General features: G+C 44.2%; 2 protein-coding genes across 3 annotated transcripts in view; both read right to left on the bottom strand.

The window, feature by feature from the left end:
* Position 1: 1 nt before the first annotated feature.
* On the bottom strand, positions 2–24,642 carry LOC145850228 (germ cell-specific gene 1-like protein). The gene is made up of 5 exons (XM_082973115.1): positions 24,547–24,642; positions 8,476–8,795; positions 2,041–2,294; positions 968–1,125; positions 2–608 (listed from the first exon to the last, which is right to left on the bottom strand). The coding sequence occupies exons 1-5, from the start codon at positions 24,594–24,596 to the stop codon at positions 383–385; spliced, it is 1,008 nt and encodes a 335-aa protein (XP_082829241.1). The 5' UTR covers positions 24,597–24,642; the 3' UTR covers positions 2–382.
* The window catches only part of LOC106601207 (transcription factor 20), a 27,481-nt gene continuing 24,498 nt past the window's right edge, over positions 23,815–26,797 (bottom strand). The window contains exons 3-6 of one of the 2 annotated variants that reach the window (XM_082971419.1): positions 26,559–26,652; positions 26,310–26,373; positions 25,894–25,994; positions 23,815–25,534 (exon numbers count right to left, since the gene is read on the bottom strand). In XM_082971419.1, the coding sequence (XP_082827545.1) occupies positions 25,518–25,534; positions 25,894–25,994; positions 26,310–26,373; positions 26,559–26,652 (276 nt within the window). In that variant the 3' untranslated portion in view covers positions 23,815–25,517. The remainder of the gene's footprint in view (positions 25,535–25,893; positions 25,995–26,309; positions 26,374–26,558; positions 26,653–26,797) is intronic. The other variant, XM_014193216.3, reaches the window with a different exon arrangement.

Genomic DNA, 26,797 nt, shown 5'->3' with positions numbered 1-26,797 from the left:
ATCATTTTGCACATTTTCACCAAGTTTTATTGACAGCATGCATACAAGTTTGGACAGAGAGCTTCAGACTACTTCACACTGATTTGCTCTGTCAAAATCCAAATGCATGTTGGCTCATAGGTAAGTATCACACACATACAGTCAAAGTGGGCTGTACTCATCTGAGTACTCCCTCCCCTCTTCATCTCTCTGCCCCTGTCCTCTGAGTAGTACTGGGGTGTGTAACTGTGGACGGAGAGGGGGAGGGAGTGGCGTGGACAGGGGAACACAGAGGGACGGGGGAGGTGGGAAGTATTCAGGGTGGGGGAGTGTGTAGCAGTGGGGGCGGGAGAGGGAGTGGGTGAGTGGACGGGCTGATGAGGTTGGGGGTGGCGAAGGGGAGTCATAGTAGGGTGACAGGGGTGAGAGTTCTGGGGATGGTGGGGACATGTGGGGGCGGAGGGCAGTAGTAGGGGGCCGGGGGTAGCAGGGGCTCTATGTCAGGGAATCGAGGGGGGTACAGGCGGGCTTTGCGCCTCCGCTCCATTACAGCCTTCTTGATGTAGTTGTTGAGGGTGGAGACTTCTGACAACATGCAGCAGGTAAAGGCCAGCCATGCCACACTAAGACTGAAAAATAGAGTAGAGAGACAGGAGCAGCAAGGAGGATTGTGTTAATCTGAACCCATGTGTGCAAGCCTACTGTTGCAAACATATTCCATACCCTTTTCTTACTAAAACACAATTGCTTCAAGGCATATGCGTTATTGCAATAATCTATTTGAGATGGACAGAGGTCTTTAACAGGAGCCCAGGCCTCATGAGAGTCCTTGAGATACATTACTGGGTGTCTCTTATTTAAAGGGGAAAATGTAAACACTTAACCACACTTGCTCTTGGTGGCCAAAGAATCAAGAGAGCACACTGAAGATCAGAGAACAAGTAGTGGTACTGTAGTAAACAGTGTGTGTGTGTGTGCGCAGACTCACTAAAAGCCCCAGGAGTAGCCATAGCTGTGTGGTTTGAAGTCCTCTGGACCCATAGAGGCTGTAGTCTGAAACACCTGCATGAACATCATGTGAGCCACCATTCCCAGTCGCCCTAAGAGAATAAAACAGAGATTCAATGGCAGACATTGAAAGCTTTTATGTGGATTCCATCAGAGAGACATTTTTATTTCTCATACAAGCACTGATTTCGCTAATATCTTTATTGAGGAAAGTTTTACTTGCAATGACTGATGTGTGGTTGTCTTACCTACCTTAGTTGGGACACACTGATGGTAAGTTGCTCTGCATAAGAGCTTCTGCTATATCAGGGTTTCCCAAACTCGGTTCTGGCCTGTATAGCAGCCTGTATAGCATCTGCAATTCAACCAAAAGATAGACAACACATACAGTAGAGGCCTAGGGTTTCAAGCTTTGGTTGATTTGAAATCTTCAAGTTAATCATTAACATGTTGGATTCACATCTCCATCTAAACCAAAAATCTAAGTTAAAGAACAGGACTAAATAAATGCATTTAAAGTTTGATTAAATTAGATTTAGTCCTATTCTTTCATTTAGATGGAGACTTGAATCCAACATACAAATTATTAATTTGGAGACAAATTAGCTCTATCAAGTCTTCTCCAGCCCCAGCTTTAGGGTCTTGAGTCCAGTCAAGGCGGGGGGTTGAATATTGTCATAATCGTGTATGTAGGTGGCACGGAAGTCAGGCGCAGGAGAAACCAAATTGGTTAAAATTGAGTATTTAATAATGACAAAACAAACTCCAAAACCAAAGTACAAAATAACATGGGTAAAAATCACCCGTCGCACACAGATACAAAAAAACCACGTAACATAACATCACAAACAATCACCGACAAGGACATGAGGGGAAACAGAGGGTTAAATACACAACATGTAATTAATGGGATAGGAAACAGGTGTGTAGGAAGACAAGACAAAACCAATGGAAAATGAAAACTGATCAATGATGGCTAGAAGACTGGTGACGTCGACCGCCAAGCACCACCCGAGCAAGGAGGGGCATCGACTTCGGTAGAAGTCGTGACAGTACCCCCCCCCCCAACGCGCGGCTCCAGCAGCGCGTCGACACCGGCCTCGGGGACGACCCGGAGGACGAGGTGCAGGGCGATCCGGACGGAGACGATGGAACTCTCGCAGCAGGGAAGGATCTAACAACCCCTCGCCCGACGTCTCGAATCCAGGATGGATCTAACGGAGTACGCCGGGGCCCCCTCAATGTCCAGAGGGGGCGGAGGAACCTCCCACACCTCAGCCTCCTGGAGCGGGCCAGCCACCACCGGCCTGAGGAGACACACATGGAACGAGGGGTTAATGCGGTAATAGGGGGGAGCTTTAACCTATAACATACCTCGTTCACTCTCCTCAGGACTTTAAATGGCCCCACAAACCACGGACCCAGCTTCCGGCAGGGCAGGCGGAGGGGCAGGTTTCTGGTCGAGAGCCAGACCCTGTCCCCCGGCGCGAACACCGGGGCCTCACTGCGGCGACGGTCTGCTCCAACTTTCTGGCGCCGCGCGGCGCGCTGAAGGCGGACATGAGCGGCATCCCAGGTTTCCTCCACGCGCCGGAACCAGTCGTCCACCACAGGAGCCTCGGTCTAACTCTGATGCCAAGGGGCCAGAACCGGCTGATACCCCAACACACACTGAAAGGGAGAGAGGTTAGTGGAGGACTGGCGGAGCGAGTTCTGAGCCATCTCTGCCCAGGGCACAAACTTCGCCCACTTCCCCGGCCGGTCCTGGCAATAAGACCTCAGAAAACTACCCACATCCTGGTTAACTCTCTCCACCTGCCCGTTACTCTCAGGGTGAAAACCCGAGGTAAGGCTGACGGAGACCCCCAGACGTTCCATGAACGCCTTCCAGACCCTAGAAGTGAACTGGGGACCCCGATCAGACACTATATCCTCAGGCACCCCATAGTGCCGAAAGACGTGTGTAAACAGAGCCTCCGCCGTTTGTATGGCCGTAGGGAGACCGGGCAAAGGGAGGAGATGACAGGACTTAGAAAAACGATCCCCAACGACCAGGATCGTGGTGTTACCACAGCGACCACGGCCGTTGTGGAACGGGTAAGGGTTGTAACTTACCCCTGGGTAGGTGTCTAGGAGCCTTGCACTGAGCGCACACTGAGCAGGAGGAAACATAAACCCACCAGTACCTCTCACTAAGACAGCGCATTGTCCGATCAATCCCAGGATGACCAGAGGAGGGTGATGTGTGAGCCCTTTAGATCAATCGGTCGCGGACAGCAGATGGAACATACTGATGCCCAGCTGGACACTCAGGGGGAACTGGCTCTGCACGTGACGTCCGTTCAATGTCCGCGTCCAGCTCCCACACTACCGGTGCCACCAAACAAGAAGCTGGAATTATGGGAGTGGGATCCATGGACCGCTCCTCTGTGTCATACAGCCGGGACAATGCGTCTGCCTTAACATTCTGGGAACCTGGTCTGTAAGAGAGGGTAAACACAAAACGGGTGAAAAACATGGCCCACTTGCCTGGTGAGAATTTAGTCTCCTCGCTTCCCGGATGTACTCCAGATTGCGGTGGTCAGTCCAGATGAGAAAAGGGTGTTTAGCCCCCTCAAGCCAATGTCTCCACACCTTCAAAGCCTTGACAACAGCCAACAGCTCCCGGTCCCCCACATCATAGTTTCGCTCCGCCGTGCTCATCTTCTTAGAAAAGAAGGCACAGGGGCGGAGCTTAGATGGCGTACCCAAACGCTGAGAGAGCACAGCTCCTATCCCAGCCTCAGACGCGTCCACCTCCACTATGAATTGCAAAGACGGATCCGGATGAGCCAACACAGGAACCGAGGTAAACAGAGCCTTCAGTTTCCTAAAAGCCCTGTCCACCCCATCCGACCACTGCAAACGCACCGGACCCCCCTTCAATAGTGAGGTAATTGGAGCAGCTACCTGACCAAAACCCCTGATAAACCTCCGGTAGTAATTGGCAAACCCTAAAAATCGCTGCACCTCCTTCACCATGGTTGGAGTCGGCCAATTACGCACGGCTGCAATGCGGTCACTCTCCATCGCCACTCCTGACATGGATATGCGATACCCTAAGAAGAAGACGGACTGTTGAAAAAAACAGGCATTTCTCAGCCTTGACATACAGGTCATGCTCCAACAGGCGACCAAGTACTCTGCGCACAGGGGCGAAAATCTGATATCAACTTTGGAGGGGACAATTACATGAAATTTTCTCAAGAGCAATTCTTGAGGGGGACACCAAAAGTAGTGCTCTAACACATAGCCTACATTGTAATATGGTAAATGTATATTGAGGAACCAAAGAAATAAGGTGTTTGGGTACCGGTAGTTAGGAGTACGGCAAAACTACACAACTAATCACAACAGCAATACCATTGCCTTTAACAAATCTTAGTTCAGTCACCAGTTTAAGTTGAGAGTGGGGGTATCCATGCCATTTTTAAATTATGTTCCTATTTTACAAGTAAAAAAAATTGAGAACCTTTCATAATGTTGCCAAACAAAGACTCAACAAACTTACCTGAGACTCCCTGTCTCTGCCAGTCTGTCCCTGCATATCTGTCCCCAACTCTGCTGTCTGTGTGCCATCTGTTGCCTGCTCTGCCTAATGACATAATTGTGAAACATTTCCATTAGAATTTCATTTCTTTCTTATGAACATTTTATCAACTAGTCTTTGAGATATTAGGCTACTAGGGTTGTTACTTTGCGTTTTGGTGTACTGAAAAATACTCTGATGTCTGTCTTTTATTTTTCTGCCATTTTTCTACCTGGCTGGCTGGCTACACACACACACAGTGTGTAGGTTATTTACAGTAGGAGATGGGCTTCTATCATCTTATCTTTTATCATTCTATTTGGGCTTCGATCTAAAAGGTAGCTAGCAAATGTGAAACGGATTAAAATGACAAGAGTTGACAGCTGTATGAGTTCACCATTTACACAACATATGCTGCAACCTTTTTTAATTTTAATAGTTTGTTTCATATTGGCTGGCTTCCAACAATAGCTGAATTTGCAAAGCTAGCGAGCACCAATTCCATTTCAGTGGTGTTTGCTATAATCTTTGCTACCCGGGTTAAATAAAGGTGAAATAAAATAAATACATAAAAGTTCCCTTGCGACAATTTAGCTTTTGCAACGAGACCATTAAATATATTTAAGACAATGGTAGAAGAGAGTGTAGTTCTGTTCAGTTTGGACTTCAGTTTATCGCTAACCTTATCACAGGGACTTTGAAGCACTAATTTACATCATCTGCATGCTGATCTTGGAATAAATTGACGATAGCAAAGATTCCATCTTTGACAAGGCCACATAAATGGAATAGGTACTAGCTAGCTTAATAGTTAATATTTGCGCGCTAGCTCTGCATATTCAGCTAGTGTGTGTGCGCGATTGACTGGATTAACCTCACGTCAGTTACGTTCATTGAGTGCCTTTCAGACAGTGGATACGACCCCTCTGTTACCTTGCCAACTAAGGAACTGGCAGTGGATCAAACCATTGTGAGGCAAAGGGTGGGGGGGGGTCGCAATCGTTTGTGGACACGCAATCTTAATCAGCACCATTGCTTTCATTGCGTATTATTAATATTATTTAAATTACATAGTTATGTTTCAGTGATATATTGGGAGGGACAAATCATATTTTTCCCAGGATGGGGGGGTCGTGTCCCCCCCGTCCCCCCCGGGATTTCCGCCCCTGTCTGCGCACCAGGGACACATGCTCAGCGCGTGTAGCGGAGTATATCAAAATGTTATCAATATACACCACTACACCCTGCCCGTGCAGGTCCATGAAAATCTTGTCTACAAAAGATTGGAAGACTGATGGAGCATTCTTAAACCCGTACGGCATGACGAGGTACTCACAATGCCCTGAGGTGGTACTAAATGCTGTCTTCCACTCGTCCCCTCTCGGATACGCACCAAATTGTACACACTCCTGAGATCCAGTTTAGTGAAGAAGCGCGCCCTGTGCATTAACTCAATTGCCGTGGCAATCAGAGGTAGTGGGTAACTGTATCCCACCGTGATTTTATTTAGACCTCGATAATCAATGCACGGGCACAGACCTCCATCCTTCTTCTTCACAAAAAAGAAACTCGAGGAGACGGGGGAAATGGAGGACCTAATGTACCCCTGACGCAGGGATTCGGAGATATATGTCTCCATAGCCACTGTCTTCGATTGCGACAGGGGATACACGTGACTCTTGGGAAGTACAGCGTCCACCATGAGATTTATCGCACAATCCCCCTGTCGATGGGGTGGTAATTGAGTCGCCTTCCTTTTACAGAAGGCGAGAGCCAAATCGACATATTCGCGGGGAACGTGCACGGTGGAGACCTGGTCTGGACTTTCAACCGTAGTAGCAACAACAGAAACCCCTACACACCTACCTGAGCACTCTCGCGACCACCCCGTGAGAGCCCTCTGTTGCCAAGAAAAAGTGGGGTTATGACACGTTAACCAAGGTAGACCCAGCACCACGGGATACACAGGAGTGTCAATAAGGAAAAAAAGACAGTTTTTTTCCTTGTGACCCCCCTGCGTCACCATACTCAAAGGAGCTGTGGCATCCTTGATCAACCCTGACCCTAATGGTCGACTATCTAAGGTGTGAACGGGGAAAGGCACATCCACGGGTACAATGGGGATCTCTAAACTACGAGCAAGAGCATGATCAATGAAATTCCCAGCCGCGCCTGAATCTACTAGCGCCTTATGCTGGGAACGCGGGGGATTTGTATTTTTTTTTTTATCAGGAAAAGTAACAGACACAAATATATGTGCAACAGAGGGCTCTGGATGAGAATGGTGCCTACTCACCTGGGGTGGCGCCAGAGTGCCCTGCCTGTTACCTCGATTCACAGAGGAACCTACCCGGCACCGACCAGCAGTGTGACCTCTGCGGCCACCGATGGTGCACGAGCGGGAACCCCCTCCAGTCTCCCTGTGCACCTTCCCTCCCAGTTCCATGGGAAGAGGAGAGGGGGTGCGGGAGGATGGAACCACCAGACCCCGATCTGGACGTCCGCGAGCAGCCAGCAAGTTGTCCAGCCAGATGGACAGATCCACCAGCTGGTCGAAGGTGCGGGTGGTGTATCTGCAGGCCAGCCCCCGACAGACATCCTCACGCAGACTGCAGCGGTAATGGTCGATCAGGGCCCTGTGATTCCATCCCGTACCGGCTGTCAGGGTCCTGAACTCCAGGGCGAAATCCTGGACGCTCCTCGTCTCCTGCCTCAGATGGTAGAGGCGCTCATCACCGTTCTGCCCTCGGCTGGGTGGTCGAAAACTGCCCGAAAATGGCGGGTGAACTCCTCATAATGGTCCAATGCCGCATCTCCTTCTCCACACACAGCGCTGGCCCATTCCAGGGCTCTCCTGGTGAGGCATGAGACGAGGGTGAAACTCTTCTCCCGGTCAGTTGGAACTGGGTGGACCGTGGCCAGATAAAGTTCTAATTGGAGCAGGAAACCCCGGCAGTTGGCAGGACTTCTGTCGTAACTCTGAGGCAAGGCTAGACTGATGCCACCGGGTTCAGGTTTGCACTGGGCGCTTCGGATAGACCCCGGTTGGGCTGCTGGAGGCGCTGGAGTAAATTCCCTGTATCTCCCAGCGGTCCAGATTCTGGACAACGCGATCCATGGCGGCGCATAGATGGTGTAGCTTCTCCGCATTCTCCTGGATGCGCTCCTCCACCTCTCTGCCCGAGGTATCTTCTCCTGCTGACTTCAATATTTTGGTCGGTGATTCTGTCATAATCGTGTATGTAGATGGCAGGGAAGTCAGGCGCAGGAGAAACCAAATTGGTTAAACTGGAGTATTTAATGACAAAACAAACTCCAAAACCAAAGTACAAAATAACATGGGTAAAAATCACCCGTCGCACACCGATACAAGAAACACACGTAACATAACATCACAAACAATCACCGACAAGGACATGAGGGGAAACAGAGGGTTAAATACACAACATGTAATTAATGGGACAGGAAACAGGTGTGTAGGAAGACAAGACAAAACCAATGGAAAATGAAAAACTGATCAATGATGGCTAGAAGACCGGTGACGCCGAGCACCACCCGAGCAAGGCGAGGCATCGACTTCGGCAGAAGTCGTGACAATAATATAAACCTTTCTCTCTATTTGGTCATAACCCATAATTGAGTCATGCTGTTAGAATCTAAATCCCCCTGAACAGAGCACCGATAATAATCCTCTTTATAGAGTGCAAGAGCTCACACACACACACACACACACTCCACCGTACCTAGACTCTCATTGCGTTTAATCTCACCAGTGATTTTCATTTTGATCCTCACTTCCCATTGTTACATTACTGTGTGACTGCAACTGCCCCACTTTGAACCCACTATATGCAACTCTTGTGAACAATCCTAGAGTTATTAAAGTTCCAACCATCCATTTTCATCCCCCAAAGTCTCACCCCAGGCATCAGTGTAGATGTCCTCCTCACAGCTCATCCACATGCCTGCATGGAAGGCAGGGAAGACGAAGCGGTCGTCCCCCGTCTCCCAGGAGAACTGGATGGAGGTGGAGTTATGCGAGACCCCGGGCACAGGTATGCATTTGGTCAGTTTGTTGGCCGAGCAGAGGGACTTGGGGACCTTCTGACTGCCCTCACACCAGTAGGACGACAAGAGGGCCATGGCCCTCAGGACCAGAGACACTAGCGTCTGGAAGAAGGTGAGCTTGGGGGACCGCACCCTGGACAGAAACGACATGATGAAGGGAGAGAGAGGGAACCTGGGGTGGGAGGAGGTGTTGGAGAGGGGGAGAAGAGAGGAAGAACGAGAGAAGTTGTATTTTTAACAGCTGGTCAAACACTCCCTCAGTCTATACTATATAATGACAAAGGGAGACGGGGCCACTTCAGACACAGAGACTCTGTCAGAGAGTGACAGGAAGAGAGACATGTGACAGGAATCAGATATGGACGTTGACAAAGGCTGCACTGAGAGGCTCGACTCCAGCTCTCTTTTAAACAGCATTAAGATAGTTGAGAGATATGGAAAAGGAAAAGATAAAGTATTCAGAGGAATTGCCAACACAACTGAAAGAAAACAATCTAATCCCCCAATGTCTTTCCTTGCCTGGACTGTGTGATTGTGTTCTCTGTAGCCGATATGAGCGAGATTTTTAAACAGGTCAACATTCACAAAACCCCCCACCCACGTTATTTTGACCTCCACACATAATTGGAAGAGGAAGTATAAACTCTAACATAGCCTATTAGCTACAAAGGTAACTCCAAACACATTTTCTTTTTTTTCAATTTAAAGTTTTATTAAGTTTTCTTGTTTTTCAATCAACCAACAAAACACATTCCACATTCACAGATGTGACAGACTTAAAAAAAAATATATAATAATAATATATATATATATATATACAAATAATAATAATAATAAATATATATACACACACACACACACACACACACACACACACACACACACACAAAGAATAATTATTACAAAAGTAAATATATATATATAAAACTTGCAGCAGCACTATCAAGGTTCTTATTAGCTATTTCCAGCCTTAGCTGAGACGACGAGCAAATAATTCGTTTTTAGATTTTACAGCACCTTACACAACATGTATCTGCTCATTTTCCTAATCACCCCATTCACTCTGTCCAATTTGAAATATAGTTGAGTAGTGGAGACCAGAGTCTATCAAACTTGGGCTGTCTCTTGCGGAGGTCATAAGTGAGCTTTTCAAGAGGGAGAAAGTCAACAATCTGGTCAATCCACATTTTAAATGTAGGAGAAGTATTAGAGGCCCACAATAGAAGAATACATTTCTTAGCAAAGTATGTAATAGTCATAAACAAATTTTCTCTGTCAGGATCAAGAACAGAGTCCTGCTGGGCATTAAGAAGATTGATACACGGGGTAATATCAAACTGTACATCTAGTATTTTCTGTGCAGCAGTATGTATAGATTGCCAAAATCTGGCAATCTCTCTACAGCTCCAAAATACATGCATATAGGTTCCACCTTCAGAGGTACATCTTTTACAGTTAGGAGAAATGTCTGTTTTCATTCTATGGAGTCTCATTGGAGTGTAATAAAATTTGTACAAAAATGTGTAATTAGATTCTTTCATTTTAACATTAGTAGAGAAGCAGTATACCCTGTCGCAAACCTCCGCCCATAACTCATCACTGATAGTCAGACCAAGGTCCTTTTCGCAGATTATTTTCTAAGGAGTAAAGGAGGAGCCTCCGTTCTCAGGAGTCTATAGATATAAGATATTTTGCCTTTAATGGATTGTGCTTTGACAAGAAGGGTTTCAACTTCATTCAGCTGAGCTCTAAACCTCCTCTTGGAAGTACAGACATTTCACCATTTTATTACGTTTGCAATTACGTTTGCAATCGCAACGAATAATCTGCTCAGACCCCAACCAAGGAGCATCAAAAGTCGTGCTACAAATTCTCAGACAACCCAAAGATTCCTTGATGCCCTTCCAGACTCCCTCTGCCTACCCAAGGACATCAGAGGACAAAAATCAGTTAACCACCTAACTGAGGAACTCAATTTAACTTTGCGCAATACCCTAGATGCAGTTGCACCCCTAAAAACTAAAAACATTTGTCATAAGAAACTAGCTCCCTGGTATACAGAAAATACACGAGCTCTGAAGCAAGCTTCCAGAAAATTGGAACGGAAATGGCGCCACACCAAACTGGAAGTCTTCCGACTAGCTTGGAAAGACATTACCGTGCAGTATCGAAGAGCCCTCACTGCTGCTCGATCATCCTATTTTTCCAACTTAATTGAGGAAAATAAGACAATCCGAAATTTATTTTTGATACTGTCGCAAAGCTAACTAAAAAGCAGCATTCCCCAAGAGAGGATGGCTTTGACTTCAGCAGTAATAAATTCATGAACTTCTTTGAGGAAAAGATCATGATCATTAGAAAGCAAATTACGGACTCCTCTTTAAATCTGCGTATTCCTCCAAAGCTCTGTTGTCCTGAGTCTGCACAACTCTGCCAGGACCTAGGATCAAGGGAGACAATCAAGTGTTTTAGTACTATATCTCTTGACACAATGATGAAAATAATCATGGCCTCTAAAGCTTCAAGCTGCATACTGGACCCTATTCCAACTAACCTACTGAAAGAGCTGCTTCCTGTGCTTGGCCCTCCTATGTTGAACATAATAAACGGTTCTCTATCCACCGGATGTGTACCAAACTCACTAAAAGTGGCAGTAATAAAGCCTCTCTTGAAAAAGTCAAACCTTGACCCAAAACTATCGGCCTATATCTAATCTTCCATTCCTCTCAAAAAAAATTGAAAAAGCTGTTGCGCAGCAACTGACTGCCTTCCCGAAGACAAACAATGTATACGAAACGCTTCAGTCTGGTTATAGACCCCATCATAGCACTGAGACTGCACTTGTGAAGGTGGTAAATTACATTTTAATGATGTCAGACTGAGGCTCCGCATCTGTCCTCGTGCTCCTAGATCTTACTGCTGCTTTTGATACCATCGATCACCACATTCTTTTGGAGAGATTGGAAACCCAAATTGGTCTACACAGACAAGTTCTGGCCTGGTTTAGATCTTATCTGTCGGAAAGATATCAGTTTGTCTCTGTGAATGGTTTGTCCTCTGACAAATCAACTGTAAATTTCGGTGTTCCTCAAGGTTCCGTTTTAGGACCACTATTGTTTTCACTATATATTTTACCTCTTGGGGATGTCATTCAAAAACATAATGTTAAATTTCACTGCTATGCGGATGACACACAGCTGTACATTTCAATGAAACATGGTGAAGCCCAAAAATTGCCCTCGCTAGAAGCCTGTGTTTCAGACATAAGGAAGTGGATGGCTGCAAACTTTCTACTTTTAAACTCGGACAAAACAGAGATGCTTGTTCTAAGTCCTAAGAAACAAAGAGATCTTCTGTTAAATCTGACAATTAATCTTGATGGTTGTTCAGTCATCTCAAATAAAACTGTGAAGGACCTCGGCATTACTCTGGACCCTGATCTCTCTTTTGAAGAACATATCAAGACTGTTTCAAGGGCAGCTTTTTTCCATCTACGTAACATTGCAAAAATCAGAAACTTTCTGTCCACAAATGATGCAGAAAAATTTATCCGTGCTTTTGTTACTTCTAGGTTGGACTACTGCAATGCTCTACTTTCCGGCTACCCGGATAAAGCACTAAATAAACTTCAGTTAGTGCTAAATACAGCTGCTAGAATCCTGACTAGAACCAAAAAATGTGATCATATTACTCCAGTGTTAGCCTCCCTACACTGGCTTCCTGTTAAGGCAAGGGCTGATTTCAAGGTTTTACTGCCAACCTACAAAGCATTACATGGGCTTGCTCCTACCTATCTTTCCGATTTGGTGCTGCCGTACATACCTACACGTACGCTACGGTCACAAGACGCAGGCCTCCTAATTGTCCATAGAATTTCTAAGCAAACAGCTGGAGGCAGGGCTTTCTCCTATAGAGCTCCATCTTTATGGAATAGTCTGCCTACCCATGTGAGAGATGCAGACTCGGTCTCAACCTTTAAGTCTTTACTGAAGACTCATCTCTTCAGTGGGTCCTATGATTGAGTGTAGTCTGGCCCAGGAGTGTGAAGGTGAATGGTAAGGCTCTGGAGCAACGAACCGCCCTTGCTGTCTCTGCCTGGCCGGTTCCCCTCTCTCCACTGGGATTCTCTGCCTCTAACCCTATTACAGGGGCTGAGTCACTGGCTTATTGGTGTTCTTCCATGCCGTACCTAGGAGGGGTGCGTCACTTGAGTGGGTTGAGTCACTGACGTGGTCTTCCTGTCTGGGTTGGCGCCCCCCCTTGGGTTGTGCCGTGGCGGAGATCTTTGTGGGCTATACTCGGCCTTGTCTCAGGATGGTAAGTTGGTGGTTGAAGATATCCCTCTAGTGGTGTGGGGGCTGTGCTTTGGCAAAGGTTGGGGTTATATCCTTCCTGTTTGGCCCTGTCCGGGGGTATCGTCGGATGGAGCCACAGTGTCTCCTGACCCCTCCTGTCTCAGCCTCCAGTATTTATGCTGCAGTAGTTTATGTGTTGGGGGGCTAGGGTCAGTCTGTTATATCTGGAGTATTTCTCCTGTCTTATCCGGTGTCCTGTGTGAATTTAAGTATGCTCTCTCTAATTCTCTCTTTCTCTCTTTCTCTCTCTCGGAGGACTTGAGCCCTATGACCATGCCTCAGGACTACCTGACATGATGACTCCTTGCTGTCCCCAGGTTCCTGGCCGTGCTGCTGCTCCAGTTTCAACTGTTCTGCCTGCGGCTATGGAACCCTGACCTGTTCACCAGACGTGCTACCTGTCCCAGACCTGCTGTTTTCAACTCTCTAGAGACAGCAGGAGCGGTAGAGATACTCTCAATGATCGGCTATGAAAAGCCAACTGACATTTACTCTTGAGGTGCTGACTTGTTACACCCTCGACAACTGTGAATATTATTATTTGACCATGCTGGTCATTTATGAACATTTGAACATCTTGGCCATGTTCTGTTATAATCTCCACCCAGCACAGCCAGAAGAGGACTGGCCACCCCTCATAGCCTGGTTCCTCTCTAGGTTTCTTCCTAGGTTTTGGCCTTTCTAGGGAGTTTTTCCTAGCCACCGTGCTTCTACACCTGCATTGCTTGATGTTTGGGGTTTTAGGCTGGGTTTCTGTACAGCACTTTGAAATGTATCAGCTGATGTAAGAATGGCTATATAAATACATTTGATTTGATTTGATTAAATGAGGAAATTACATGTCTAATTTGAAGATTTTTTTAAAAATGGGATCTTGGCGCATTGAATTCACTGCAGAGCTCTTGAAAGGATTTCAGTGTAGTGGTTGTCTAATGAAATAGGTCTGAAAAGGTCCTGATTCCTAGAGTATGCCAAAGGTTAAAGTTGGCATCCCTCAGGGCTTTTGGAAAGTCTGGGTTGCCTACTATAGGCGAGTGAGAACATATTTGGGAGGAAATGCCCAGGTATTTCTTACAGTCCCTCCACGCTAGTAGGGTGCTGTAAATCACAAAGGTTTTGGCTATGTTGCCCACTTCACTAAAGTTATTAATGAATATAATTGAGCTTAGGGGCAATGAACCACAGGATTGGGCTTCTATCTGAATCCACGTTGACTCTTGTCTGTTTGTGATCCATGTTAGCATGTTGCGGATTTGGGCAGACCAGTAGTACAATTGAAGGGAGGAAAGGGCAAGACCACCCTTAGATTCAGGTTTCGATAGAGTGGAGAACTTGATCCTAGGTTTTTTATTGCCCCATATAAATTTAGTGATGCTTTGGTTAGTTGTTTTGAAAAAGGAAACTGGGAGATAGCATGGGAGCATCTGAAATAAATAGTTCAGTCCAGGGAGGACGTTCATACAGATGACATTAATTCTTCCTACTAAGCTAATTGGGAGGGAGATCCAGGTTTGGAGATCGTTCTTGATTCGATCCATGGGAGATCAATTTCCTTGAAAAGGCTATTCAGATCTGGTGTGTCTTCATAGAGCTGGTGAGTGTAATATTGAGAGGGCAGACAGTGGATTTGTTAAAATGTATCTTATAATCTGAAAACTTGCCATACTGAGCAATTGTGTCTAAAATGGGAGGGATTTCTCAGGGTTGGATATGTAGAGCAAGACATCATCCGCGTAGAGCGAAATCTTGTGCTGCAGGCCGCCTGCAGAAACACCCATAATACTTGGATTGCTCCTTATCAACTCTGCCAGAGGCTCCGCCCCCAACAAGTAGAGCAGGGGGGACATCGAGCACCCTTGTCTTGTGCCCCGTCCCAAAGGGAATCTGTCAGAGTTCAGTCCGTTAGTAGTCACCACAGCATTTGGATGAGAGTATAGAGATTTGATCCATTTAATAAAGTTTGGGCCCATATTGAACTTTTCTAAGACTGAGAACAGAAAGCTCCACTCCATCCTGTCAAACGCCTTCTCAGCATGCAGTGAAGCCAGCAGGACAGGGGTCTTCTGTGCGTTTACTTGATCAATAATATCAAAAAGACAGCGAATGTTATCAGAAGAGTATCTGTTTCTAATAAATCCAGTTTGGTCCGCTTTTATTATTTTGGGAAGAAGAGTGTTTAGTCTTTTGGCGAGCAATTTGGCAATTATTTTGTAGTCGAAATCCAACAAGCTTATGGGCCGGAAGGATGTTAAAATAATTTTATATCTTGATGATAATAATCAATACGCCTTGACTAATGCCCAAGGTTTGTAAGACAATGGGTTAAATAATTAGGCAAGGACTCAGCTTTCTGCAAAAGGTTCATTCAGCTTTATTCAGAGAACGTTCTGAGGTCAAGATAACAAAACAGTCATTATATAGTTTCTTGCTTACTTACGCACTTGCATTTACACACAAACTGTTGGTGAACTGCATCCCCCTTTGACTTCCCACACTGTTTATCACTATCCAGCTCAGCCTGTTCCTTTCCCTCAAGGTTAGGAACCCCTTGAAGTTTCTGCTCCCTTTACCATCTGGCCCCTGCCCTCTTGGGCCCACTAAACACACACACACACATTTCTCCCCCTCCAGCCTCTACTAGACTTTCTGGGACTAATCGATCATTACATTGATTATTCATTAAGCATGCTACATGACTTATAATTCATAATGATTTATTGATTCATTTACCTTTATTAGATAATTTTCTTATCAAAGGACGAGCAGGATAGAGGGTCCTTGTCTTTTTTGAGCAACACTGTAATGCGAGCTGTGTGCATTGAGTCTGGGAGAACTCAGTTTTTGCAAAGATCCTCCAGCATTGGCATGAAAATAGGGCTAAGCTGGGGCCAAAAAGCTTTATAGAACTCTCTGTGGAATCCATCTGGACCTGGGGACTTATTAGGTGGCATGGAGGTAATTGCCTCCAGGACCTCCTCAGGAGTGAAGGGGGAGTTGAGATCTTCTTGGTCGGTCTCTGATAATTTAGGTAGTGAGAGTCCCTCTAGGAAGGAGTGGAGTTCTGCCTATGTGTGTTTTCTCTCAGAGGTATATAGTTTGCAGTAAAAATCATGAAAAGCTAAATGTATATTTTTGGGGTCATATGTGACCTCGTCCTCTGCTGTTCGGATAGCTATGATTGTACGCTCTGACTGCTCTTTTTTTAATTGGTAAGCAAGCAATCTACTCGGCCTATTGCTATACTCATGGTATTTCTGTTTAGTAAAGAAAACTTTTTTTTAATCAACCGAGTATAGTCCAAATTCAGTTTGGCTTTTGCTGCTTTAAGTTGACTCCAGGAGGTGCTGTCTGGGGATTGTTTATGTACTTTTTCACAGCGTTCCTGCTCCCTCTGAAGATCTAGCCTGTGTGCTTCCATTGCTTTTTTCTTAGAGGAAGCATATGCAATTAGATGACCTCTTAGTATGGCTCCCGCAGCGTCGCACATTGTGGCCAGAGAAACAGGAGAGTCTTTGTTGTCTTGTTTGTAGTTGTCTATCCATGTAGTTACCAATGTATGGAACGCTTCGTTTGATAACATGGAGGTGTTGAATTTCCAGCTCTTTGACCTCGGGATGTTTTTGCAGAGGTCAAAGCGGAGGTGGACAAAGGCGTGATCTGAAAGTGCTATTGGTCCGATGGTACACGTGGCTGAATTTATGAAAATCTTTGGGATAAAAATGTAATCTATACGGGAGTTGGTGTTATGGACATTAGAGTAGTATGTATAGTCCATAGATGAGCTATTAGTCTCTCTCCAGATATCTATCAGTCCCATCTCTTTAGTAAGAGAGTTCAACATCTTTGCAGATCTAGGATTTGTGGTGGGGACTTGAGATGATTTGTCTAGGGTTTGGTACAATTAAAATCTCCGGCCACCACGCCAAAGGAAACATAATGCTCATTGAACATATCATTTTTGACATGAAAGCAGGAATGTCTGTGTTAGGGGCGTATATGTTTAAGATAGTAATTGGTTGCCCATACAATGACCCAGTTATCAAATAAATCTCCCCTCCGGATCAGATGTGTTTTTGTCAATTATGAATGGAACATTCTTATGGCTAAGTATGGCTGTACCTCTACTGTTTGATTTGAAAGATGAGAAATACACCTGTCCCACCCAAGCTCTGCGGAGTTTGGCATGTTCGGCATCACAGAGGTGTGTCTCTTGTAATAGTGCAATGTCTGCTTTTTCCTTTTTTAGAGCACATAGTGTCTTTTTCCGTTTTATTGCATGACCTAGACCATGGCAGTTCCATGTCAATAGATTTAAGGTACTAGTCATTGTCATCGAACAGTAATCGAACTTTAGTGCAAGTCATCTCTGGGTAAAGGTGGATAATAGTTACAGCTGCGTTCACATAAAATGTACATAAAATAACAATCTCTGAACACCCCAGCCGAGTTCCCAAACAACTCGACATATCCTGTTGGATCTATTACCCCCCCGCTCAGTCTCAATTCTGTGTTCCGAAAAAATAATAAAAAATAAAAAATAATTTAAAAAAACGGGAACAGTTAGCAACGCACAACGTCTCCCCCTCCCCACCAAAGAAATGCGTCATCCTCTCCTCTCCGCCCCACATTGAGTAAATGACAACGTAGCCCCCGTCCAGACCACATTAAAAGAGGGAGAACATAAAATCAATAGTCCAGCCTACATATACCTCCCCCAATGGACATAGGGAACCACAAGTAATAATAGCAACAACAGAAAAAGGGAAATAAAAGTAGGCTGAAACGTTAGTAGGCCTAGGTTAGGCTATATAGCCTATCCCTCTCAGCTAAAGGAAAATAAATCTAGATTAGTCGGCTATAATGACATTTAGCGGGGCGGGTGGGTTTTTGGATGTTGTCTATATGTTGTCTTACCTCCTTTAGTAATAACAGTAATCACATTTAGTCATTGGTCCATTTCTCATTGACCAGGATTGTCTTTTCAAAAAAGGTTTTACCTCTTCGGGAGTTTTGAAGTGTCGCAGGGCTCTTTGGTGAAAAATCCTGAGCTCGTTTGGTTTTTGAATCCCCTAAAGATGCCTCGGTCAATGGAGTATTTCTTCACCTCGTCAAACTCTCAGCACTTTCGGCGTATTCCAGCTGACAGGTCCTGGTGTAAAGTGAGTTTGGCATTTCCCACTGTAATGGTATTGATTTTCGCCGCTTGTAGGACTCGTTCCTTGTCGGTGAATCTCAGGAAACGTATGGTGATTGGGCGCGGTGGTTGTCTGGCTGCTGGTGGGGGCCTCAGTGCTCGGTGAGCTCTCTCCAGTTCTATGGGCCTGTCGGTGGACAGGTGGAGCCACTCGGGAAGTTTGTCTTGCAGGTAGCAGATCAGTGGCATATTTCCCTCTTCTTTTTCACCCAGATTTAATAGAACACAATTATTCCCCCTGTTTTCCAGGTCCTCTGTTTTCTCCTCCAGATCCTCTATTTTCTTTTTAGCATATGCTATTGTTTCCATGGCATCTGTCAATAAGTTTTCCATGGATAGGATTCGCCCCTCTGCCTCGTCCAGGCGCCCCGCATTTATGGTTATCTTGTTGTTGATGTCAGGCAAAGCATTTTCCAGGATTGTCACCTTGCCCCCCATCGCACTGAGCTGAGAGTTAATGGCATCTAATTTAATGTTGAGTTCTGTACGTTGGGATCTCAGCCCAGAAAGGATGTCTTCGACAGGGTGCGAGGTTGGCATTCGTTGGGCCTCGGGGGGAATGGGTCCTCTTGCTCCTGGCTAATGGCGCTAGCTTTTTCTGAAGCTAGCTGCTTCTTGGAGGCTTTTTCCGTCGCTAGTGCTCGAGTCCGGGTAAAAATGTCACCTGTAATGTCGACTTTTGTAGCCGCCATGACTTTTTGACTAAAGCTAAAGGAGTTTAAACTTGAAGTGGAGGTAAGATTAGGAATTGGAAACTACTTGTGCGGAACTCTTAGTTCATGCGGCCATCTCGTTCAAGTGTCACGTGATCCCCCAAACACATTTTCAATAAGAGTAGCTGTTTAAACAAAGGTTAGCCATGTGTTGGCAAACATTTATGTCCAAGTCAAGAAAGCTTACCAGCAGCCAGCAGCACTTTTCCCACATTTTGTTACATTACAGCCTTATTCTAAAATGCAGGTAGCCTAGTGGTTAGAGCATTGGGCCAGTAACCAAAAGGTTGCTGGATCGAATTCCCAAGTTGACAAGGTAAAAATCTGTCGTTCTGCCCCTGAACAAGGCAGTTAACCCACTGTTCTCCGGCCGGCCGTCATTTGAAATAATCATTTGTTTTTAACTGACTTGCCTAGTTAAATAAAGACAAAATTAAAGACAGAAATACCCCATAATGACAATGCAACAACAGGTTTGCAAATTTATAAAACATAAAAAACAGAAATACCTTATTAGTATTTAGACCCTTTGCTATGAGACTCGAAATTGAGCTCAGGTGATGATTTGGAAAGGCACACACCTGTCTACAGTATATAAGGTCCCACAGTTGACAGTGCATGTAGGAGCAGAAACCAAGCCATGAGGTCGAAGGAATTGTCCGTAGTGAGCCGAGACAGGATTCTGTCGAGGCACAGATCTGGGGAAGGGTACCAAAAAATGTCTGCAGCATTGAAGGTTCCCAAGAATAAAGTGGCCTCCAACATTCTTAAATGGAAGAAAGTTTGGAACCACCAAGACTCTTACTAGAGCTGACCGCTCGGCCAAACTGAGCAATCGGGGGAGAAGGGCCTTGGTCAGGGAGGTGACCAAGAACCCGATGGTCACTCAGAGAGCTCCAGAGTTCCTCTGTGGAGATGGGAGAACCTTCCAGAAGGACAACCATCTCTGCAGCCCTCCACCAATCAGGCCTTTATGGTAGTGGCCAGATGGAAGCCACTCCTCAGTAAAAAGGCACATGACAGCGTACTTGGAGTTTGCCAAAAGGCACCTAAAGGACTCTCAGACCCTGAGAAGCAAGATTCTCTGGTCTGATGAAACCAAGATTGAACTCTTTGGCCTGAATGCCAAGCGTCATGTCTGGAGGAAACCTGGCACCATCTCTTCGGTAAAGTATGGTGGTAGCATGTCCTTGAGTGGCCCAGCCAGAGCCCGGACTTGAACCCGATCGAATATCTCTGGAGAGACTTCAATATAGCTGTGCAGCAACACTCCCCATCCAACCTGACAGCTTGAGAGGATCTGTAGAGAAGAATGGGAGAAACTCCCAATACAGGTGTGCCAAGCTTGTAGCGTCATATCCAAGAAGATTCAAGGCTGTAATTGCTGGCAAAGGTGCTTCAACAAAGTACTGAGTAAAGAGTCTGAATACTTACGTAAATGTATATTTGGGTTTTTACCCCTGTGCAAGAGGGCAGGTATAGTTTGAGATGGATTACATCCCTATTTATATAACTGAATGACAAAAAATGGGAGAATACAAATCGAAATGGTAGGAAGACCAGCAGGAGTAAAAAATGTCAGCAATTACAGAAAATAGCTTATCTGTGAATCCTATAGAACAAATAATGGCTCAAATGTTCAGAAGCATTGACGACAGACAGTAAGGATCATTTGAAAGAGAAAAAGGATCCACTTTCTTCAACCTGTCTTATTTCCTCTTTATCTTCAGTACTTCATGTACTGAGTGTGGATTGTGGTAGTATTTAATGGACTCCTATTCCTCTTCCCATCGCCTCTCTCTCGTGTCTTCCTCTCCATCAGATAGCATGTCAGTGATTCAGGGTGTTGACCCTCACAGTAACCTCTGGAGTGTGTGGCTGTCACTCTTCATGTTACCACTTGGTCAGTAAGTCAGTGTGCTCAACCAAGCCTTAAGCTCCCCTCTTCTTTAATCTATTGATACAACTCTAAATCCACAGTGGACAACTCCATTCAATCTGTTCTCATTTTCATCCATTTCATCTACTCTTTTACCCCTCTTGTCTTCCCGCTTTCTCTCAAACTGGCCACACTCTCCTAATACCACCAGTTTGAATATAGTGTACCAGATATAGTTTACTAGCATCACCGCCTGAACTCCAATCTAGCGACTTTCTAAGTAAAATGTATGACTTCACATTACTTGAATGCCTTCCCTGTAGCTCAGTTGGTAGAGCATGGTGTTTGCAACACCAGGGTTGTGGGTTCAATTCCCACGGGGGGCCAGCACAGAAAAAAAAAAAATGTATGAGTTGTATGAAATGTATGCATTCACTACTGTAAGTCGCTCTGGATAAGAGCGTCTGCTAAATGACTAAAATGTAAAATGTAAAATGTTGAACATTAATTACACTGTATGATGTATTTCATCTCACAAATAAGAAACTCCTGGACAAATTCTATTCCCACAGACATGTTCCTGGTAGTTAGTCGCTGAGAGACTTTCCATAGAACTTTACCAGAATGGTAAATCTCCCATCTGTTTTTCCTCAGAACATCCTGAATAAATATAATCTTTTTACTATTTTATTTATTGGAAGGTCTTGATTCAATCCGTAGTGCTGAAGATCCACGCTGTAGCGAAATTGAAATGTAAAGGCCCAGCGCAATCAACATTCTGTTTTGCCTGTGTCTTATATCATATGGTACAACAGCTGTAAAGGCGTGAAAAAATGTGATCTGTGTTAGTTTCTGGTTGGAAATACACTGAACAAAAAATATAAACACAACATGCAACAATTTCAAAGATGTTACATAGTTACAGTTCATATAAAGAAATTAGTCAACTTAAATAAACTCTAATCTATAGCTGTCACATTTGTTTTTATTTTATTTCACCTTTACTTAACCAGGTAGGCCAGTTGAGAACAAGTTCTCATTTACAACTGCGACCTGGCCAAGATAAAGCAAAGCAGTGCGACACAAACAACCGAGTTACACATGGAATAAACAAACATACAGTCAATAACACAATAGAAAAGTCTATATACAATGTGTGCACATGACTGGGGCGTGGATCAGAAAAACAGTCAGTAACTGGTTTGACCACCATTTGCCTCATACAACGCGACACATTTCCTTCAAATAGATTTGATCAGGCTGTTGATTGTGACTTGTGGAATGTTGTCTCACTCCTCTTCAATGGCTGTGCAAAGTTGCTGGATATTGGCGGGAACTGGAACACGCTGTCGTACATGTCGATCCAGAGCATCCCAAACATGCTCAATGGGTGATATGTCTGGTGAGCATGCAGGCCATCGAAGAACTGGGACATTTTCAGCTTCCAGGAATTGCGTACAGATCCTTGTGACATGGGGCCGTGCACTATAATGCTGAAACATGAGGTGATGGCGGTGGATGAATGGCACAACAATGAACCTCAGGATCTCATCACGGTATCTCTGCATTCAAATTGCCATCAATAAAATGCAATTGTGTTCATTGTCCGTAGCTTATGCCTTCCCATACCATAACCCCATCGCCACCATGGATCACTCTGTTCACAACTTTGACATTAGCAAACCGCTCGCCCACACAACACCATACACGCCGTCTGCCCGATAGAGTTTAAACCGGGATTCATTCATGAAGAACACACTTCTTTAGTGTGCCAATGGCCATCGAAGGTCAGCATTTGCCCACTGAAGTCAGTTACGATGCAGAACTACAGTCAAGACCCTGATGAGAACGACGAGCACGCAGATGAGCTTCCCTGAGACGGTTTCTGACAATTTGGGCAGGTTATTGGTGGCTGGTCTCAGACGATCCCACAGGTGAAGCCAGATGTGGAGGTCCTGGGCTGGCGTGGTTACACATGGTCTGTGGTTGTGAGGCTGGTTGGACGTACTGCCAAATTCTCTAAAACGACATTGGAGGCGTCTTATGGTAGAGAAATGAACACAAAATTGTATGGCAACAGCTCTGGTGGACATTCCTGCAGTCTGCATTCCAATTGCACACTCCCTTATGACATCTCGGGCAATGTGTTGTATGATAAAACTGCACATTTTAGAGTGGCATTTTGTTCCCAGCACCAGGTGCACCTGTGTAATGATCCTGCTCTTAAATATCTTGGCAAAGGAGAAATGCTAACAGGGATGTATTTAAATTATATATATCTCTTTATTTAACTAGGCAATTCAGTTAAGAACAAATTCTTATTTACAATGACGGCCTACCCCGGCCAAATCATATCCAAGACAACGCTGGGCCAATTGCGCACCGCCCTATGGGACTTCCAATCACAGCCGTTTGTGATACAGCCTGAAATCGAACCAGGGTCTGTAGTGACACCTCTAGCACTGAGATGCAGTGCCTTAGACTGCTGCACCACTCGGGAGCCCCGTAAACATGTTGTCCCAAACATTTCAGAGAAATAAGCTTTTTGTGCTTATGTAAAATTTCTGGCTGCATTGGGCTTTTAAAAAACTTAATTTCCGTTTGAGCTGACATATGCAGTGTTCACCGTGAATGCAGTCTCCGTGAACACAGGAACATTGCCTTTAAATTTCAATCATGCTGTAGTGCGGATCTTCAGCGCAACGGATTGAATCGAGCCCTTGGGGTTTTCAGGAAAGTGGTGAGCTGGCTCCAACCACAAGGAGCTCTTCATCGACATTAAGGAAAAAACTGAACTACACAACACACATCCATGATGAAACATACAGTACAGTACTCAAAACACCATGATGTCAAAACACATACTAGCATCCCTACTGAATTTCAAGGAGACATGCAGAGGGACAGACACTCATAACTCAAAAAGGTGTTACTGCTAAGACAATATGGCGACCATGCTTCAACCAAAACGTAGTGCACAATTCTCAGCACATTTCTGACATTTGGTTTCTGAATGACATTTGTGACTGAACGCATCACTCACACTTGGGTCTGATATGTGGAGCCAGATTTAATCCTCACTTGAATATACAGTGAACCTGAGGCTCACTGTCAGCAGTACACAATTTAAGACACAGCAGGAGTGAGAAGAGTGTGTGCGTGTGAGAGAGAAATACTGAGAAGAAAAGGAATGACAGAATGAAAGGAGAGTCTATTGGGCTGAGAGAACCCAGAAAGGATCTTCCTCTCCAATAAAAACAAATTAAGTTTGAATTAAAAAAATGAATGGCTTAAAGGGACAACAGTACAATGTGAAATATTCAAAAGGATAGCATTCTTTGAAGCAGTTAGTAAGTGTATTCATAGTTCATATACATATTGACAGGTTTCTAATACAGCATGTTTTCAATATCATACTTGTTTTCTTTCAGTTCAACATTTTTTTTTACAAGTACAATAATAAAAAAATGATAGACAACACCACGTACGACTCACTTTTTTAGTTTATGGCAACGCTTCTTTTGAATGCATTTAGCATATCTTGATCCATATCTTAAGTGTCATTGAGAAATTAACCTATTAAAGTACTTAGGATATACTGACTCCTTGTTCCACAGTAAAGGTGGGGACTCCCAGTCCCAGTCATTCCAAAAACCCTCTAGATTCCAAAAGGTTTTGGTAATGCTCGTTAGAATTTTGTCAGCCAAATGTGACTTTCTTTTCACATAAAACCCCACCCATATACTGAACAGGGTCCACCACAACGAAAACACTTGGTTTACCTGTCAAGTGACGTCTTCTCCCAATCCACATGGTCAAAGATGGCAGGCATGCATTAGTCAATATTGTGATCTCCTCCTGTCAGGGTTCAATTGTTCTCTCAGCACATTATTAATATTTTGTTTGAAAAATAAGATCATGTCCATTCGATTTTCATGAATACTATCTGTACCGTAAAAACCCCAAGGATGAAAAATAAGAACACTTTTCAAAGGACCAAAAATGGACACTCAAATCCACATTTTCACACACATTCACTCTTATACATACGCACTTTGAAAGGCAACAAATGTCCATTCTCCAAGGCAATAATGTCTTTGTGGCAACTCGGCCTTGACATTCCAAATGATGTCATTCTGGCACCTCCCTCTCCAGGAATGATAAAATATCCGATGTTTGATAAATGTTGACAAAATATAAATGGAGATACATCCATTTCAGTAAATACTGATGCAGATACAAAATAATAATGATAACTAAAATAATGATTATGAAGGTTATGATAAAATACTACATGAAGTAGATACATTGCCTCTCCTTTCAACTATAATGTCAACTTTTCACCCCAACGCTCTCTTATAGTCCTCTGGGTGGGTTGTTCCCAATACTCTGATTCATAACATTTGGACAAAAAAACATGATCGATAAAATGACTAGAGCCATGATGGAAAGAAGAGTTTGAAGGTATTTCCAGAAATGCAAAGTTTGCCTAGAGAGGCTGTTTGTTTCTTTTAAGAGGAAGTTCCTTTCTGTTCCGTCACTCGCAATGTCTCGTTCTGTCCCACCTTGGTCTTCCTTTTTAGTCTTCCTCAGCGTTGCTTTGATCGTTTTTTTCTTTTTAAAGTAAGGAGTTTTTTAAAGTTAATTCCTGTTCAGAAATTTTACAATCCTCTTTTTTCTCCGTCATCATAGTCCATCCGTCAAAAGATGCACGTCCCATCCTGTTTAGGGCTGTTTGTTTCACTGACAATCCTCATCGTCCAAGCATACCTAGGAAAGGATACAAAAAGCAAGTGTGTATTGACACCAGGGATTAAACAACCCTGTGTGTGGTCGAAACAGTGGGCATATCCAAATCTATGATGAGCAGAATACTTTATTTTTTAACTTTATGCTACCTTGAAGCTTATGATATAAACAAAAATAATAAGCAGCCCTGGGCTAATAAATACTTGGCTTCATCTTTAACAGACACTTTCTTTGGTTTAACAATTTGCTAATTTGAGGATCATTTGGGGGGGATATGAACACAAACAAATAGAACAGGGTGCTCAGTCTCATAAACAAATATTAGTCTTTTCCAATCCTTCAGAGTTGCAACGTCGCACCACTGCCTTTTAAAAACTTACCGATCCTATACTCCTGCGTCTCTTCCTCCTCAGTGTCTCTCTCAGCCTCTTTCAGACTGCTCAAGGTACACAGATTTAGCTGGCTGGCTGCTCTGGGGAAACTGCCGAATATAAGAGGGGGTGGGGGAGGTGCAAAGGAGAGAAGGTAATTCAAGTGGTAATTAGTTTCAACTATAGTGGCAGAATTTAGTTTCTTAATAACTATAGTGGCATAATTTTGTTTCTTAATAACTACAGTGGCATAATTTTGTTTCTTAATAACTATAGTGGCATCATTTTGTTTCTTAATAACTATAGTGGCATCATTTTGTTTCTTAATAACTATAGTGGCACATGAAATAAAGGAATTTTAAATATATTAACACAATGAAGAGTCACAAATATTTGGTTTTCCTAGGAATTATATAATAACCAACCTCTCCCTTTTTACCTTGTGCTTCGGACATCGTAGTGAAAAATTATCTTCATTCAGAGAGCAGTCTGAGGAGAGGTGAAGGAAAAGTGATACAAATGACATAACCATCAACTCAGAAAATTATAACACTCAATATAATTGGGTACTATTGTTATAGTTACAGTAGGCAGTGGGAGGCAAGGTTTAGGGCACAGCATATGAGTAATGAGATATAACATTCGGTATTAAGGAACTATTTTGCTGCTCTTACCTGCATCCATGGCACACGGGTAGTGATATCTCAGTGTGCAGCCTTTGCTGTAACAGCCAAGGGTTGAGCCAACCATTTCACAATATGAGCAGACCTGAACACAGACAGACATAACATGGAGAATAACAGAAGAAAGTGCAAAAATCGATTAAACTTAGAACTGTGGACTTCTGAGAACTGCTTTAGGTATATTGAGCTGAAAAAAATCTCTATATAGCAACCAATATCATTACATTGTA

The sequence above is a fragment of the Salmo salar genome, chromosome 03, assembly GCF_965601325.2.
Source record: "Salmo salar chromosome 03, fSalSal1, whole genome shotgun sequence".
Classification (NCBI taxonomy): domain Eukaryota; kingdom Metazoa; phylum Chordata; class Actinopteri; order Salmoniformes; family Salmonidae; genus Salmo; species Salmo salar.
This window is presented reverse-complemented; position numbering and strand designations above follow the sequence as displayed.